The sequence below is a fragment of the Prunus persica genome, chromosome G6 (assembly GCF_000346465.2).
Source record: "Prunus persica cultivar Lovell chromosome G6, Prunus_persica_NCBIv2, whole genome shotgun sequence".
NCBI classification, from domain to species: domain Eukaryota; kingdom Viridiplantae; phylum Streptophyta; class Magnoliopsida; order Rosales; family Rosaceae; genus Prunus; species Prunus persica.
The window spans coordinates 25,297,427-25,316,231 of record NC_034014.1 but is presented as its reverse complement, the minus strand read 5'-3'; the positions used below and the strand labels follow the sequence as shown (position 1 = coordinate 25,316,231).

The 18,805-nt window shown below is 42.8% G+C and overlaps 2 protein-coding genes and 1 pseudogene across 3 annotated transcripts; all 3 read right to left on the bottom strand.

The window, feature by feature from the left end:
* Positions 123-1,863, bottom strand: LOC18772204 (protein NRT1/ PTR FAMILY 2.8). The gene is made up of 2 exons (XM_020565878.1): positions 1,660-1,863; positions 123-1,577 (listed from the first exon to the last, which is right to left on the bottom strand). The coding sequence occupies exons 1-2, from the start codon at positions 1,846-1,848 to the stop codon at positions 123-125; spliced, it is 1,644 nt and encodes a 547-aa protein (XP_020421467.1). The 5' UTR covers positions 1,849-1,863.
* LOC18775231 (protein RETICULATA, chloroplastic) lies at positions 2,672-6,003 on the bottom strand. Of its 2 annotated transcripts, none has more exons than XM_020567140.1 (8): positions 5,489-6,003; positions 4,639-5,335; positions 4,444-4,542; positions 3,918-4,138; positions 3,702-3,771; positions 3,538-3,617; positions 3,361-3,425; positions 2,672-3,153 (listed from the first exon to the last, which is right to left on the bottom strand). In XM_020567140.1, exons 2-8 carry the CDS (start codon positions 5,230-5,232, stop codon positions 2,960-2,962), a joined length of 1,323 nt encoding a protein of 440 aa, XP_020422729.1. In that variant the 5' UTR covers positions 5,233-5,335; positions 5,489-6,003; the 3' UTR covers positions 2,672-2,959. The 2 variants fall into 2 exon arrangements, with proteins under 2 accessions (XP_020422729.1, XP_007205209.1); XM_007205147.2 differs by having other exon boundaries at positions 4,639-5,238.
* Positions 6,655-9,689, bottom strand: LOC109949880 (annotated as a pseudogene).

Below are 18,805 nucleotides of genomic sequence, written 5' to 3'. Positions count from 1 at the left end.
AACACATGCTTTGAGGTTTTCAAACGTTCTTGGTACTTCTAGGAGAATCAAATCAATAACATTACATGAAAAAAACAAACAAGACTATAAGAACACTAGGCAACATCTGTAATCTACAAGACCTACAACCCCCTTTCAGTGTCTCTGGACCTACAACCCTTTTCAGTGTCAGAGTTAACTTGGTTTTCAGAATTTTCAACAGCTGCTGCATCGGATAGATAATGGCGGGCATAGAAATGGAAATACACAAAATTTACGACCCCGAGGCCGGCTATGGTGTAATAGTAGTAATCAAGCCTATTCTTGTTAAGATCATTGCCACCCAACCATGATGAATTGCCATTCAAGCCACTCACTTTTTTGACGATTGTGATGAGAAGGGAGGTTAGGTAGCTTGCCATGGACAAGCTGAGAAAGAAGACTGCCCCAGCAAAAGTCCTCATGCTCTGTGGCCACTGCACGGTAAGTAGTTCCATCAAGGCAATTGCAGCAAAAGCTTCAATCAGACCAGATAATGCGAATTGTGGCACGAGCAATGCAACCGTTATAGGTGACTCGAAAGTCCCGTGCTTCAGAGCTGAGTTCCGGCGCTTCATCTCAGTAAGTCCGGCCACCACCATGCACAGAACTGACATCACAATGCCAATCTTAAACCTCTGCTCCATTGTCAACCTTCCGCTTTCATTCTTGTTCCTTTTCTGCATTTGAGGAATGTAGAGGCTCTCGTATATGATGATCCATATTGAAAGTGCAATCATTGGTGCTAGCCCCATCCAGGCTGGTGGAATTTGGAATTTGGGTCCAATTGCTTTGTTCATCTGAATTGCTTGAAAGATCCCAAAAGAATTCATTTGGTTCATGCCTATGAAACAAAAAATTCCAGTTATCCAAACAGGCAATATCCACACCACAGATTTTAGTTGCTCAACTTGCTGCACACTGCATAATCTCCATCCATTTGTAGGCTTGCCTTGGCTGTCCACTTCACTAGGGTCCATAATCATAGCAGCCTTATCAATGAACTTGAGTCTGTCCGTGCGAGCTGCCGTCTGAGACTCTGATCCAATTGAAGGAGGATCATAAAACAACTTCCCTGAAGTTTGTCCTGCATTAGAACCATATTTTCTGCAGGTAGCTACTACAACCTTGATAATGTCGGTGAAGACGCTTCCTTGGGGCTTTATGCGTATGTACAACTTGGTTCCAAGCAAGAAAATTATTATGGAGAGACCAAAGCAGGCAGTTGGTATGGAAAAACCCAAAATCCAGCTGACATTGGTCTGAATATAGACGACTCCAGTGAGAGCTATGAGGAGGGCTACGGTGAACAGGAGGTACCACCAATTGCAAAAGCTGTCTAGCTGTGCTCTTCCTTTCTCTGTTTTGGTGTCAAACTGATCAGCTCCAAAGGCAATGTTGCATGGTCTAAGGCCTCCAGATCCAACAACTAGCAACCCGAGACCCGAATAGAGGACGGCTAGCTGCCAAGCATTAGGTTGTGGGCATTCGGTTTGTCCTTTGCAGGCAGAGGGAGTTAATTCGTGTAAACCTGCAGTTAAGGTCAGGGTCCCCATTCCCTGCCAGATTGAAATCACAAGTGTTCATAGATCCTTAAAAAATTAATTCAATGAATATCATATTCTATTTATAGATTCTTACCAGGAGGGATGCTATTGAGCTAAAGAGAAGAGTATAGAACTTTCCAACGTAAGTGTCAGCAACGAAAGCACCAAACAACGGTGCAATGTTGCACGAACCAGACCAGATGTTGAACACATTAGCCGAAACTACGTTATCCAAGTTGTACTTTGTATGCAGATACATCACCAAATTTGCAACCAAGCTCATGGAAGCCACCTTCTCAAACGTCTCATTCCCTTCAAAAACACAAATCGTAACAGTCAGAACTCATCCAACTATGTCTTCATTAAGAAAACGCGGGGGGTCCAATCCCCCCATATAAAATCATTATAGAAATGATAAGAAAAGATCAACATAAAATGAGAAGCTTGCCATGAAAAAGAATTTACCAAGGATGTATCTGACGGCTCTCCATCCTCCAACTGGTGTTTTGGGAGGAGGGGATTGACTGTCAAGCCCTCCTCCTGATGAAGAATGCGTCGCATGCTCCATCGTTCTCAGTCTCCCCTCCTACTTTCTTCCCTCTTTGTTCTCTCTGTAAGAATCTTTCTTGCATATATGTGATCTCTGTAAGTTATGGTTTGTTTGAGTGACAACTCACATTAACACTTATATTTGCTCCATGCGAATGCTGCGGGTAAAGGTTATCCTATTTTTAGCTGATTGCTCATAAAATCAAGGGAAGTGCAAAATACTTTGTAAACTGGTGACTCGTCTTAACAAATTTCTCCTCACAAAATAGGGACACCTGGAACTACCAAAGTTCACACACAACGTATTAAACCTTTTCAGTTTTTATCTTTTTGTCCTCCTTTTAATTCTCAACTGAAGCCTGTTGCCCAACTACATTGGTTGTCTGCTTCTCTCACCTCCCTTCAAAAAATTGATCCTTGTTTTTTTTTTTTTTTTTTTTTTTTTTTGGGTTTCCGTTATGGAGCATCAATGAAGACAGAGCTGCATTTTGCTGAAGTGAGCCTTTTCTTTTCTAAGCGGCTTAAATGAAAATACGAACACATCACTTGCAATGCAGTTACAAGAACTTCAAGACCGGTGCCAATTTGGACTGTTCACATCTGTACAGGCAAAAAATGCACGGAACTAAGGTTTTATTATCCGCATAATCTATAAATGCAGCCATCATGATTGTCAATAGGAAAAAGTACAAGACTTTCTACTCAGCATTTTTCATATTACACATAAAAGCATTGAGGACGAAACTAATCCTAAGGGGATCGAAAAGTTTTTGAGGGACCGAATTTCGTTGGCGATTTTGTGCTTCTTGTGCATTTGAGAACCTCTCCTTCTGAAGCTCGTGAAGTTATTGAACCCCACTCCATCTAGCCCAGTCCACGAACTGCATTCCACCATAGATGTTGTTGGCAAATCGTACACCAACCGTGAAAGCCAATGCGATGGGCGGGATCTGCTTTGCCATAGGCGATGCCTCTACCAAGCGTTCAAGTCCATTGATGATCTGATATCGGGTGTTGGAAGAGAGCGCAAGGAAAACACCTGGTAGTTTGGGGGACAAAAAGAAAACCGAGTTATTGAAATAGACTACACAAGTGACAGCAAATGTCAACCAGAACCATATGAAACTAAAACATAAGGGAACCAAAAATGCCGATACACTCATGGAAGTAAAATTCATCCCAATATCATAACAAGGTAATAAAGCTGACAACCTATAACAACTGTAAATGATGAAGTAATGCATACCCCAAAGAACTGCACTCTTAATTAGAGGTGGCACGGGTATGTCCTCTTCTGATTTCTTCACGCTCCTGACATTTATAAAATAATTTGGTAAGCAATGATGCAAATCAAGAAAGCTGCTAGAGTTGCGCAAGCAAGCGTGTGCACACACAAAGAGAGTCTGTCTAGATAGAAGTGTACCGCTTGGCAGTCATGATTAAGTTTGCAATTCCCTGTCCAATGATACCACATCCAAAGCCTACTGTGCCATACAAGATGCCCTGAAAACAGAAAGGTTGAATCAACAAATATAATGAACCAAGACATAAAAATATCATTTGGTTAAAGATATGTGTAAATCTTACCTTAAAAAAGTAAGTTGCAATTCTCTGATTCACAGAATATCTACACCCTGGCCTTTCAGCTTCAAATACACTGCATAAGATGATCGCTTAAGAAACTTAATAAATACCCATTATTTTCTAAAGCTGCAAGTAGATGTGACAAGTATGAGTATCAAATATTATTAGACGTGAATTGATATTTAGGTTTGAGTATTGTTTTTGGCATGAGCTATTGACCTGCTAGGGAGAGCTCCATAAGAATGCTGCAAGCGCCCAAGGAACCCTTTTGATAATGATGGTTGCCCAATACGAGCATAGGGTGCCAACATCCCAACCAAAGCAACATTAACCACCACCCCAACCAAAAGATCTGCAACATACAGCTCAAATTCTGCCCAGAAATCTTTGCCCCTCTTTTGAACTTCCGCAAATGTAGCACAACAAGAATCAATGACTATCTGCATTGCACTGGTCAATATCATTATATATAATAAAACGGGGCACTGGGAAAAGAATCTATGATCGACAAAAAATTTGCCACAACTTTGATGCATAGGAATTTACTATGCATATGCCCCTTTACAGGATATCTTATCACAGAAAGTGAACCTGGTTTGTACAGGAGACAAATTATATTCATGGGGAGCCAAGATGGAGGTAATCACATATTAGAGTTGATACTATTCCCTGTCCTCACCATCTTACATCTATCATGTAACCAGATGAATAATTTGTGTAAAGTTACATCAAGACAAGCACAAACCTCTGTTCCAATTTTGAAGAGAAATGACGGATCGGCTAGCATTCGATCACGAAGCATAGAGCATGACTTCATTAAAAAGCCTATAGGCCAGGCTGACCCCTACAATTTAAATGTCACACCATATTAGGAGAAAGAATCACTGATGCTGAACACATTGATACATAATTACCGAATAGAAACTTAGTACAGCTGTACCTGCAAATCCAGATATCTAAGGAGAAGCACTTTTCTAATTCCCACACTCTTGGCAGCCTCTATCATATCCGAGGGAAGACTGGCCCCTCGAGCCTCTGTCTCTTTCATAACCTCTTCAAATTTCATAAGTGGCCCAAACTCTTCTTCTTCTTTATCATCCCCATCATCGTCACCACCACCACCACCCCCTCCTCCTCTACCATTCGTGTATTTCCCATCACCACCACTACCATCAAGCACACCATTCTCGGTTTTTGATCTATACTCGTTCTCCAAAATCCTCGTTTCCTTTCCTAAAATAACATCAGCTCCCTCATTTGAAACCGTTACTGCTCCCAACTCTGAGTGTGATTCAGCCTGAGGCTGAGACATACTCATGACCATAAAATTCCGGTCTTTCTTCACCGAAAAGGAATTGACCCCATGTCTAAAGCGATTGTTCCTACAGAACACTGGCAAAGCTACCTCCTTTGCATCATTCCTAAACCTTACGCCATCAAAAATCAAATTCTGGCTCCACATCTTCCTCAAAACGACCTCGTTCCGCAGGGTTACAACATTCGATATTCCAAAGCTCGAAGAACAACCCGCCATATATGCCTTTCAAGAAAATCGAAAATTTCTCACTCGATAATACAAACTCAGAGAAGTCGACGAATTAGTAGGCAATCGCCACCAACACAAAGCCCTTAGCAAGCTAATGCAATCAAATCACACAAAATAGACTTATATACATATATATTCACATAATCGCAGCTGATTAAAACCAAAAATCTACAGAAAATGAAGCACCAATCAGCCATAACTACTAAAGTAAAGAATGAAAGTACAACTCTTGTGAAGTTCATACCTTCGCACAACAATTTTTGGTTGCAGTCCGAACTTTACGGCGAGAGATAATTGTGCGGGAAAACGGAAGAAAGTGAGAGGGAAAATGAGGGAAAGTAAGAGGAAGGTGGCTTGTTTGGTTGGAGAGAAAGTTGAGGCCTTTGGTATTCGATTATGCAAGCTGGGATGTTTGTTGAGTGAGTGAGTGAGTGAGGGAAGCGGAGACGCGAAAAAGAGACGTTGAGATTTTTGCTTTTTATTTTTTATTTTTTTCTTTGTCTTTTTGGGGCTTTTCAGTTTTCTTCTGGTGGAGGCTGGGGCACTTCTCGTCGTAGCATAGTTTTGATTCCTAATCAGGCGGCTTTTGTTCCCCATTCGGCTCATTTATGAAAATGTATTAATTGGGCAAGAAATTCTCTAACTTTTTTCTAAAAAATGATTTAAAAGGTCCCAAATGGCCATAAAATTGGATATTGAAACCTTTTATTAGACATTTAAACAATTTGTGTGAAACCTTTTATTAGACATTTTAAACAATTTGGCCCTTTCCAATTCTTCACATATTTGCTTGCTCCCTTCGAATCATGGAATAAAAATGTCTAATCTCTATTTTGCTGATGATTGCTTACTTTTCGTCCAGGCAAAAAAATCGGCTTGTAACATTAAGCTTTTGCTTAATAATTTTCAAGCTATTATCTTCATAAGTTTACCATTTTATTTTTCTTATCATGTTGACAGGTTGTCATTATCAAGCCAATTTCTTTTTTAATCAGGCGGCAGTCTATTTTTACCCCTATTTAATCATCTAGTGAACTGCAAATTGACAACTTTGGAAAATGATGTTTGCAACTTTGATTGCACAGTTATCAAATGAAAAAACATGCACAAATCCCACGTGGAATTGATTCTTTCACAAAAGAGAAAGGATGTTATAGGCTTATATATCTAGCCCATTGCAAATATTACAAAAGATGCAGTTGAAGGAAACTTTCACTCAAGCAACAATAGCTCTAATAGTTTTTATACTTCTGTTCATGGTATTAATTTCTTTGGCAGTAGAACCATTTATTCATAGTTCTGTTCATGGTTTTAATTTTTTCGATTTTTTATAAACGACTGTTGATTCGAAGAATGAAAACTGAATCATATATCATACAGAAACTTGAAACAATTGTTGGAATCACAGTTTTTATTCAGCTGGAATGCTCCAATCCTAGTAACCTATCATTACATTTAATGGGAAGCTAAACAAATGTAAGAATAACATATTATTTACTGTACATTTAGCTTCTATTATTTACTCTCTCTCTCTCTCTCTCTCTCTCTCTCTCTGATCTTCTTCATCTGGCCCTCTCTCGTCATTTTCAAGTAGAAGCTCCACAACCTTACTCATGGCTGGCCTTGCACTGCGATCATCTTGAACACACAGCAGAGCAACTTTCATCAATCTTTCGAGCTTCTTCTTATCGAGTTCACCAAGTAGTCTAGGATCAAGTACTTCCTCAAGCCCTTCTTCTCTGATCTTTTCAGTCACACATTGTGACAATTGGTTGCATTCATTGTACTCTTTGGCAAGAGCCGAAACTAGAATAGAAGCACTCTTTCCACTCAGTAGTTCCAACAACACAATCCCATAGCTGTAGACATCTGCCTTTGCATTAATTGTCAGGTTCATCATCCACTCTGGAGCCATATAACCTCTGGTGCCCCGCGCTTTTGAAAAGCCAATCCCTTGGATGTCTTTCATGCCATGGATGTCTTTGAATAGCTTTGACATCCCGAAGTCTGCTACTTTAGGTTCAAGGTGGTCATCTAACAGAATGTTTTGAGGCTTTACATCACAATGGAGCACCCATTCTAGGCATTCCTCATGTAAATATGACAAACCCTTTGCTGTGCCAAGAGCAATGTTGTATCTCTGCTCCAATCCTAGTTCCCCATCTGAACTGAACAAGAGTCTGTCCAGTGATCCATTCTCCATATACTCATAGACGAGCAGCTTATGCTCATTGTCAGCACAGAAACCCCATAGTTTAACCAAGTTCCTGTGATTGATATTCCCTATCACACTCACCTCTGCCCAAAATTCTGCATCTCCTTGCAAGATGCCATCTAGTCTCTTCACAGCTACAACTCTTTCATCATCTAGAACCCCTTTATACACAGCTCCAAATCCCCCTTTTCCTACCTCATGTTTGAAGCCATTGGTTGCTTTTTTAAGTTCTTCATAAGTGAAACGTTTGAATACCATGGATAATACGATGTAACCCATATTCAAGAATTCCTCATGAGCATGCTTTTGGAAGATGCACCACCATGTCACACCAATGCAGATTGCTTCAATGATTGCAAATGAACTTAAGAAGCCAATCAGGTATTCCATGAACCGAGTTTTATTGCTCTTTTCCACTTCAGGCTCACTATGTTGGAGAGCAACTTGTGCTGCAGAACAGTTCAATTCATATGGTTTTAGCTTCCTTAGGACTTCATCTGTGCTCATTAACAATTTTGGAATCTTAATATATATGCTGATGAAAGTACTAGGAATATGAAATCCATTACGGAGAAAACTTTTGGGGAAACATTGTCCTCTTCCATCCAAAGCATATCCAAATCCTTTGCATCTTGAATCATATAGGCACGCATTCCTGCATGCTTCAAAAGAAACTCCAAGAGCATAAGTATCCAAGTCAAATCCATAGTAATCTGAGTTAGGAAGCTCCATAAAGTCCAACTTGTTTGCATCATGAATCAAATTGAACATAGGTGAGCAGCCTTTTGAATTATCTGAAGGATCTTAGCTTTTATCTCCAACTGGTCTTGTACAAAAATTCCACCAAAAAGTCAAAAACCAATCACTTGCTCTAGAAAGCTGAACCAGGCAAACACCAACAGCATCAGGCAACCATGAGACTTCCCAAAGCCCCGTTGATTCATCTAGACTGTACAATCTTAACATGCCGTCATAATCCAGTGTTAAACGACGCTTTGGACCAAACCCATAATCAGATGCATTAAACACCAAACCGTCACTTGATATAAATTCCCCAACCCCATCCAAAATTGCTACTCTAGAGCTATTGTAAGGTTTTCTACCAAAGTCAAAAACATTTACACCTGGCATTGGCCAATAAGCACTCGAAAATTGAGGGCCATTGTAAACGAGATATAAGACATTACTATCACCGAATTTGAAGTTATAGAATCCAGATAAGTATGTACCTTGACTTCTCATGGATACCAAGGTTGTGTTCCTGACAAGTTTCTGTGATGGTAGAAGAGTATCTGTAGGAGAATCAAAACTCTGCCAGAGGACCTCCTTTGCTTGGTTGATCAACACCAAGTTTCCTGTCTCAAGAAGCCGAGCCTCCACACTTGCATCAGAGAAAGTGTTGGTTGACCATACAATTGATCCAACCCCATCAGTCAAAACCAAGTTGCCATTTCTGTGGAGAGTTAGCTTGGACCCTCTTCCACTAACAGGCTTATCTCTGTTAGCCATCCAGACAACTGTTTTATTGACAGAATTGGTGAACCATATTGAATAACAAGAGGCATTGGTGCCAACCTTGTAAAATCCACTGGAGAAAGTTCTATTTAGTGAAACCAAGAAGTCAATCTCTTCCTCAACTTTCAAAGAGCTCCCCTGCCTTAAGCTGGACAACCCTGCTTCACTCCAATCAACTGTTGCTGCAAACAGCAAAAGAAGGAGAAATTTGAGAACTTCCATTGAAGGTTTTGAAAAATGCTTTAGGCCTGGAGATGCTCGTTTGCCAATCTGGACTATATAAGGTTGCAAAACTTCTTGCAATGAAATTCTGCAGAATCTTCTTCTTTTTTTTTTTTTTTGGATTGTAATGCAAAATCTTTTTCATATATGCACAAAATTCAACTTTTTAGATCAGATTTCTTGATTCTAGAACTAACTACAGTAATTTTATTTAATGCTTTTCTTTCCATGGAATATTACAATTTTCAGCTTTCTAGAGCAAGTGATTGGTTTTTGACTTTTTGGTGGAATTTTTGTACAAGACCAGTTGGAGATAAAAGCTAAGATCTTGAAGATGATTGTGGAATGTGTCTAAATTTTTTGGAGCAGCCAATGAGAGCAATCTTTGAAGTTAAGTCAGCATAAGATGCAATCCCGTCAAAATTGTGTTGCTGTGGAAGAATGATTATTTGAAGACTTTCTTGATTTTTCCTCAAGAGGTGCGATATATGGCTGGAAAGATAAGACAAAGACCTACAATTTACATATTTTTTCTGAATTTTCTTGGCAGAAGAACGACCCTAAACGTGTGTGCAAAGTAACTAACGTGTTATCCCAGTCAAAGTAGGAAGACGAGTCAATTACTTACCCATTTTGGATTTATGTTTTAATTAGGTTTTTCTTTATTTTGGGCTGCTGTAAAAGCCCAGCTAGGGTAAGATATGTGTGAAGTTTTATTTAAGCATGAGAAACAACTCCTTGGGGAGTGACGCAAAGACTTGGAGAGATTGGAGATGCCAGAAGAGTACCCCAATTGGCTAAGTTTTATTGTTTCTTCCTTATGTTTTTGCTTGTGCCGAATTATATGATTATGTGTAACTAATTTTCTGTTGCTAGGGCATGATGTAGCCATAGTATGATAATATAATTTTTCTTATTTTACCTATATGTTGATTGCCGTTTGATGTTAGATTCTTAATCATTTTGCTTAATAACTTGGTCGATTATCTTGATGCTTGATCACCATCTAGACTTTTAATTGAGTTAATCGGATGCAAATTAAAGTAAATACCATACTTAATTTGAGGCTTGCTTCTTGTGATTAGAATTTGTAATTCGTCTAGGGTAAATTTCATACTTCTAAGGTTTACATGCTTGTTGGAGGTTTTCACTGATCTTAATGAGTTTCTATATGTTCACATTTGACCTAAATACCATAGGCGAATTGCATGTAAGAATATACGAGTGAATTTGGCCCTTTCTAATTCTTCACATATTAGCTTGCTCTCTTCGAATTATGGAATAAAAATGTCTAATCTCTATTTTGCTGATGATTGCTTACTTTTCGTCCAAGCAACGAAAAAATTGGCTCATAACATTAAGCTTTTGCTTAATAATTTTCAAGCTATTTCTAGACGAAAGGTAAATATTCATAAGTTTACCATTTATTTATCTTATCATGTTGAAAGATTAAAAAAAGATCATATTTTTGGAATTTTGGATCTAATTTACTGTCTAGCGCATGTAAGTTAACTTTAATCCATTCTCAAATTTAAAGTATGCCTCAATATCTAATGGCTTGTTTTCCTTGTTCCAGAAATGTTATTCCTTTCCGTACTTACTTGTAAGCTGTTGTGGGCTTTTTCATTCTCACATTCATACAAACATACACCCTCGCTAATGCATATTTTATTTAATATAGCTTCTCATCATATATTATCTAATATTCTAAATTAATCATAATCTGGATGTGTTAATCATATTCTAAATTAATCATAAACTAATCATTCTAAATGAATCCTAAAGGGGTGATGGAGGACTGTGTGGGAGCAAATTTCCACACAAGAATATTTGATTGGAAAGTTTCCCCTTTCTTCTTCGCCACCTCTTTCTCCCTGCAAAATAGAACAAATAAGATGACCACACCCGGGGTGTGTTGGCCAAAGGCCCTCCGATGCCTAAGTTAGTTCAATTGAATCATATAGAAAACAATAGCTAATAGGGTACGGAGATATGTTTATAATATAAACCGGGCGGCCGGAGCCTTATGTAAAAGAGAGAGAGAGAGAGAGAGAGAGAGAGAGAGAGAGAGAGAGAGAGAGAGAGAGAGAGAGAGAGAGAGAAAGAGAGGAGGAGGAGGTAGCTAGGGTATGTGAGGGAAGATCTCTACAGAGGTTTTAGTAGTAGTTCTGACGTACCTCATCCTTGTGCGTAACCAATTATTTATAGTGGCCTTGGAGAGGTTGGTGGGGTTGGTGTAGTTGGTGAGGTTGGTGTGGTTGGTGAGGTTGGTGTATTTAGGGATTAGGGATTTAACCGAATCCCTAATTAAGGCGAAGATCAAGTAACCCCCAATTTGATTAGGTAATTCCCAATTAGGTTAGGTAACTCCTAATTAGGTCAAATAATTCCCAAATTGATTGACCTAATTATTTGACATATGGTTCAGGTTTAATTTGGTTCCCACAAATGCCCCCCAGCTTCTGCATGGCGCGTGGTGGCATGTAGGAGATATGAATCAACTATTGGGCTGTCCAGCTGTAATTGGGCTTCCTTCTGTGACTTGGGCTCCTTTTGTAGATTGGGTTCCCAAATGGAGTGAGCTTTTGACTGTTCTTGGAGTTGGGTTCTCAGTAGGAACGGGCTTGTGATTCCTTCTTGACCTAGGATGCCCAACATGTGTAACTGCATGGCTTCTCTTCACTCTTCTTCACATCGCAAACTTACTTCTCTACTTTCTAGCTTGAGAGAGATCTTGGAGAATTTGTACTGCTTGTCGAAAAAAGGAGTTGCCGTGCATCCTAAGGTAAGTCGAGCATGTATATTTCTTTTTCTTTGTCTTTTTTCTTTTTTGCGGTGAAGGCAAGCTGTGGGAAGTCAGGCTAGTTGTTGTCGTGACATGCGACAGTTGGCAGTGGGCGGTAGCTGTGGTGGAACAGGTGTGCGCAGATGGACCAGCTGCTACCTATCATCACAGGTCTGGGCTAGAGCATGCTGGGCCTCTCACATTGCAGGCCACGTCAGTTGAGCGGGTATCGGGAGGAAGTTGGTGGTTTGCCCCTTGCCCAGGATGTTGAGAGATGGAAGCATAATGGTTCAGACTTAGATGACCTGTTGGCTGGGCATGAGGAGTGTTCTACCGGACTTTCCTTCAAAGGGGAATGCTGATGTCAAGTCTTCAAAAAATGAAGCTGTGACTTCGCTAGCGAAAGATGTGTCCCCGTTGAGGAAGAAGCTAAGGATCCCTTCTGCTGAGAAGACTCAAGTAAGAGCGGTTCCATCGTCATCTGCCAGGGTCAAACATCTCGTTGGTGTAGATAGCAAGATGGTTGGTGGTATGCGCGGTGTTCATGGTGTTCTACTCGAGCCTTATGCTGACAAGCTTGAAAACCATGATCTGCTTCTTGGAACAGCTCATGCCTGATCTCGTTCTGCCGAGCGTCAAAGAGATGCAAATATTCCTCTTTGAAGTTCGAGTCATTTACATCAGTCAAAGGATGAAGATCGAAGCGGAAAGTCTGCTCATGATCCAGTTGTTGAGTCACGAGCAGTCAATTGTGAAGTTGATTCAGCATAATTGACTCCTTTGGAGGTGAGGTTGGCGGAGGCTAAGAAGACGACAGAGTCATTTGCCCGAGCGAAAGGATCTTCAATGTCGGCGGTTGATCCCAAAGTGAACAAGTTCAGCCTTATAGGGGATGCATGCGTGTTTGACCTGCTCAAGATGAACTTTCTATCAAACCCGTCCTCCTGTGTTGAGTTGGTCTATCACATCCATCAGGCCGGTGATCTTGGCACCTTCTTGAGTATTTCCTTGGAAAAACAAAAGGAAGCGACATTTCATCTGCTTCAAAAATGATTGGTTTTTGCTGTTGAGAATATCCAGAATTCATCTGTTGTTGCCCTATCTTCAGCTCAGTTCAGCGAGCAGGAGAAGAAGAAGGTTGAACTGGCCAGCAAGCTTTTTGCCGAGCAGGCTTGTTATGAGAAGAAGACGTCTGATTTGAGGGCGATGATATTGAAGCTAAAAAGCTCCCTTGCCGAAAAAGATTCTGAGGTTAACTCTTTTGCTGCTGTCTTGGCTAGTCGAAAAGATGCATTCTTTCGTCTCAAGCGCAAGAAGGCTGATATCTCCCTCATCTATGACAAGCTTCTAGCTAGAGTTCACGCTCACCACAAGTCTGCAGAGAAATTTAAGTTTGAAGCCACCATAGATGCGTACAAGTTGGGCTACTTGCACTGCACAAATGGGATGGCTTCGTTCTATGCAATTGAAGATGGTGACATTGAGGCGCTCTGCTCGAACTTGTTCATTGTGCAAAGTGAGCAAGTTAATGTTGTGAATACGGAAGGGACCGAGGAGGCGGTAGCTGAAAAGGATGGAGCAGAGGAGGACGTAGCCGATGAGATGGCAGCAGATGTCGCGGAGCAGGCAGGTGGAGCTGCTGAGGGCGTGGCTGATCAGGCGGATGCTGAAGATGTTGTATATCAAGGGTTTCCTGTCGGCGTCTCAGAGTAGATGAAGACTTCTTTATTTCTTTCCAGCTTTTGTAGTCCGCTTTCTTGTTTAAAATATTTGGTCCTGTTTGACCATCTTTTTGTTGAACTCAGCCGGTTGGTCACCTTGCTATGGAAATTTCAGTTGATTTTTCTAACTTCAATTCGCATAGTGATAATGTCTTGTGAACTACTTGAGCATTTCTGGGTTGTGGCATGTCCGGCCTACGTCATATGACATGTCAATCAATGTGACCCGTTTGGTCTACGTCTGAAAACGTTTCGACGAGAATGGCTCGTTTAGCCTACGTTCGGAGACGTGTCGATGAGAGTAACCCATTTGGCCTATGTTCGGAGACGTGTCGATGTGTGTGGCCCGTGTCGATGAGTGTGACCCATTTAGCCTACGTCTGGAGACGTGTCGATGTGTGTGGCCCGTTTGGCCTACGTCCGGAGACGTGTCGATGAGTGTAACCCATTTGGCCTACGTCCAGAGACGTGTCAATGAGAGTGGCCCGTTTGGCCTACGTCCGGAGACGTGTCAATGAGAGTGTCCCGTTTGGCCTACGTCAGGAGACGTGTCGATATGTGTGGCCCATTTGGCCTACTTCCGGAGACGTGTCAATCAGAGTGGCCCGTTTGGCTTACGTTCGGAGACGTGTTGATGAGAGTGGCCTGTTTGGCCTACGTTTGGAGACGTGTCGATGTGTGTGGCCCGTTTGGCCTACGTCTGGAGACGTGTCGATGAGTGTGGCCTGTTTGGCCTACGTCCGGAGACGTGTCGATGAGAGTGGCCCGTTTGGCCTACGTTCGGAGACGTGTCGATGTGTGTGGCCCGTTTGGCTTACGTCCGGAGACGTGTCAATGAGTGAGACCCGTTTAGCCTACGTTCGGAGACATGTCGATGTGTGTGGCCCGTTTGGCCTACGTCCGGAAACGTGTATGTGTGTGGCCCGTTTGGCCTACGTCCAGAGACGTGTCGATTGCTTTTGTGAACACTCCATTGGAAAGAGAAGCTTGAACATGTATTGAAGTCTACTTGACTACATTGCTTTATTGAACAAAAGAGATGAGTTGCAGGGGTAACATCAAAAGTAACTTGTCTTCAATGGAGGTGAGGGAAGCTTGGCCGCCTGCTTGGAGCAGAGCTGATAGGCGATGAGCTTCGTGGATAGTACCTTCGGAGGTGATGGGCATTTCGTTGTCTTAGAACTTTCTTCCCTTAAAATATGATGTCGGGATTATCTTCCATGACTGGGTAGCAGGTGACAGCTTGGGAGACCTGCGCTTGTCGCTTGCATGATCTTTCTCTTATGCTCCTCGGTGGTCAACTCGGGCTCTTAAAGTCGGTTAAGATCGTGCTGATCCGTATGAATTTTTTCGTGGAGGTTCGTTGGCAGCTACATCACGATCTTTGATTTGCTAGATAGCCCCCCTTGAGATGAATTCCGTGCAATGGCTGTCTCCGACCAGTTCTTTGAGGTGCTTTTTCCAGGAGAAGCAGTTATTTGTGTAATGACCGTCCGGAGACGTGTCGATGTGTGTGGCCCATTTGGCCTACAGCCGAAGACGTGTCGATGAGAGTGGCCTGTTTGGCCTACATCTAGAGACGTGTCGATGAGTGAGACCCGTTTGGCCTACGTTCGGAGACATGTCGATGTGTATGGCCCGTTTGGCCTACGTCCGGAGACGTGTCGATGTGTGTGGCCTGTTTGACCTACGTCCGGAGACGTGTCGATTGCTTTTGTGAACACTCCATTGGAAAGAGAAGCTTGAACATGTATTGAAGTCTACTTGACTACATTGCTTTATTGAACAAAAGAGATGAGTTGCAGGGGTAACATCAAAAGTAACTTGTCTTCAATGGAGGTGAGGGAAGCTTGGCCGCCTGCTTGGAGCAGAGCTTATAGGCGATGAGCTTCGTGGATAGTACCTTCGGAGGTGATGGGCATTTCGTTGTCTTAGAACTTTCTTCCCTTAAAATATGATGTCGGGATTATCTTCCATGACTGGGTAGCAGGTGACAGCTTGGGAGACCTGCGCTTGTCGCTTGCATGATCTTTCTCTTATGCTCCTCGGTGGTCAACTCGGGCTCTTAAAGTCGGTTAAGATCGTGCTGATCTGTATGACTTTTTTCGTGGAGGTTCGTTGGCAGCTGCGTCACGATCTTTGATTTGCTAGATAGCCCCCCTTGCGATGAATTCCGTGCAATGGCTGTCTCCGACCAGTTCTTTGAGGTGCTTTTTCCAGGAGAAACAGTTATTTGTGTAATGACTGTGCCCTTCATGGAATTCACAGTATCTACTGGTATTCTTCTTGGCTGGGTTTCCCTTCAAAGGCAATGGTTTCTTCAACCAAGGCATGTTCTTTACTTGGGCTAGGATCTGCTGTATCGGAATAGTGAACTTGGTGTAGCTTTCAGTTGTTGGAGCACCTCCCTGAGGCTGTAATTCGCGCTTGCCCCCATCCTTGCCTTTTATCATGTCGTTTCTTTGGCTTGCCGGCTCAACCGGTTGATCGTCTTGTTTGGCAGCTTTCTTTGCTGCAGTCTGGTCATCGTCCCAAAGTGCATAGCGCTCTGCTGTCGCGAAGACTTCTACTAGTGTTTGGCAAGGAAAGATGGTCGGCTCGCGATACAGCTCACACTCAATTGGCAAGCCCCTCTTGAAGGCCGATGACGCAATTCGATCGTCACATCCAATGATGTTTGCCCTTTTTGCTTTGAACCTCTTGATGTAATCTCAGAGGGATTCATCGTCCTTCTTTTACAGGTTGAACAGGTGGTCAACGTTCTTCTTGATCGTCCGGTAAGAAGTGTATTCTTTGATGAAGACGTAAGCTAGCTCCTTGAAGCTGTTGATCGACCTAGATGGCAAGGTATGGAACCAGTCTTGGGCTGCTCCTTGCAAGGTCATTGCAAACACCTTACACATCAGCGCGTTATTAGCCTTGTAGAAGATCATGATACTTTTGAAGTGCTTTAGATGGCTCTCGGGATCGGAATCCCCTTTGAAATGCTTGAATGAAGGCGTTATGAATCGCTTCGGGTGAGCAGCCTCCTCGATATCGAGGGTGAAAGGCGTAGAGTTCACCTGGTCCATCTCCTTACATAGTGAATCCTCGAAGTTTCCTCCGAACTTCAAGTATCGAAGTCGGTCATTCACAAGCTTATCGACGTCTTCTACACACATTGCTAGTTGGCTACGTTGGCGACCTCCACGATATTGACTGACTTCCTCATTGTCCTCCGAGGGTCGACCTTCTCGCCTGCGCTGCCAAGGTGGCGCGTTGGTGGACTATGCTTGTAAAGGATTCTCTGTAGCTTGTTGGTGAGAGTCGACTCTTCGTGGGTAAGCAGCGGAGCGCCTTTCTTCATGATCCTCATTGTGAGGGTTATCCAGTTGTCCTCCCTGAGGGCCTTGCCTTTCATGAATGCTCCTCTGCGAGCGGATAACTGAGCGTATTTCTTCATGATCCTCGTTGCGATGGTTGTTTGGCTGACCTCCCTGGGGACCTAGCCTTTGATGTACATTTCCCTGAGGGCCCAGGCGGGCATGGATGTCAGGTCGTGGGCCCAGCATCTCGCGCATGTTGTTCCTTAGGCTCAACCTAGATGGGTGACTTCGTCTGCTCTGAGTATGGCTCCCAGATGCTTGCGACATGTCGGTAGGCCGATCACGTTGTTGTCCCTCGCCTTGTCTGCTTACTCCTGCTTGACCTGCTTGGTAGCCGTCGTGCTGCCTACCATCGCGTTCGTCCATCCTTCTCTCTTTGCCCGCTTGTCCAAGGCCAAGGTTTTGAACCAAGCTTATTTGGTTGAGGAGTAGCCTCATCAAACTGCTTTGGTCGTCCATTCTCTGAGCTAGCTGGCCAACTCTCAGACTAAGGTCTGCTTGACTTCGTGGATCGGGAGGAGAGAAGTGTGTGGAGCGTGGAAGCAATGGAGGGAATGCTTGAAGTTGCTCCAAGACCGGGCCTAAGTCGGCGGTGGTAACGAGCCCGCCTTGATGGGAGGTTCCACCATATTCGGTGGCGGTGGCCGGTGCGGTGGTCTCAGCTGGAGGTCCGGTAAGTGGCACGGTGGTGAGAGGTGGTGATGCCACTATGTCGATCGCGGGATCATGGGTGGAATGGCTTTGGGCCGTTGCGGATCTAGCCATCCAGCAGTTTTGCCTCTCGTCTTCTTGCTTCCAACCATGGTTGTTTGGAAGGCTTCGGTGGATTGGAAATAGGAGGAACATATTCCTTGAGCACGCGTTGACTATAACTCATGCTCTCAATGAAAGCACCAATTTGTGGGACCAAATTTCCCACGAGAATATTCGATTGGAAAAATTCTCCTTTCTTCTTAGCCGCCTCTTTCTCACTGCAAAATAGAACAAATAAGAGGACCACACCCGGGGGGTGTTGGCCAAAAGCCCTTGCGGATCTAGCCATCACGGCAGTTTTGCCTCTCGTCTTCTTGCTTCCAACCATGGTTGTTTGGAAGGCTTCGGTGGATTGGAAAATAAGAGGAACGGATTCCTTGAGCACGCGTTGAGTATAACTCATGCTCTCAATGAAAGCACCAATTTGTGGGAGCAAATTTCCCACGAGAATATTCGATTGGAAAGATTCTCCTTTCTTCTTAGCCGCCTTTTTCTCCCTGCAAAATAGAACAAATAAGAGGACCACACCCGGGGGGTGTTGGCCAAAGGTCCTCCGATGCCTAAATTAGTTCAATTGAATCGTATAAAAAACAATAGCTAATAGGGTACGGAAATATGTTTATAATATAAACTGGGCGGCCGGAGCCTTATGTAAAAGAGAGAGAGAGATGAGATAGCTAGGGTCTATGAGGGAAGGTCTCTACAGAGGTTTTAGTAGTAGTTCTGACGTACCTCATCCTTGTGCGTAACCAAGTATTTATAGTGGCCTTGGAGAGGTTAGCGGAGTTGGTGTAGTTGGTGAGGTTGGTGTGGTTGGTGTAGTTGGTGAGGTAGGTGTGGTTGGTGAGGTTGATTTATTTAGGGATTAGGGATTTAACCGAATCCCTAATTAAGACGAAGATCAAATAACCCTCAATTTAATTAGGTAATTCCCAATTAGGTTAGTTAACTCCCAATTAGATTAAGTAACTCCTAATTAGGTCAA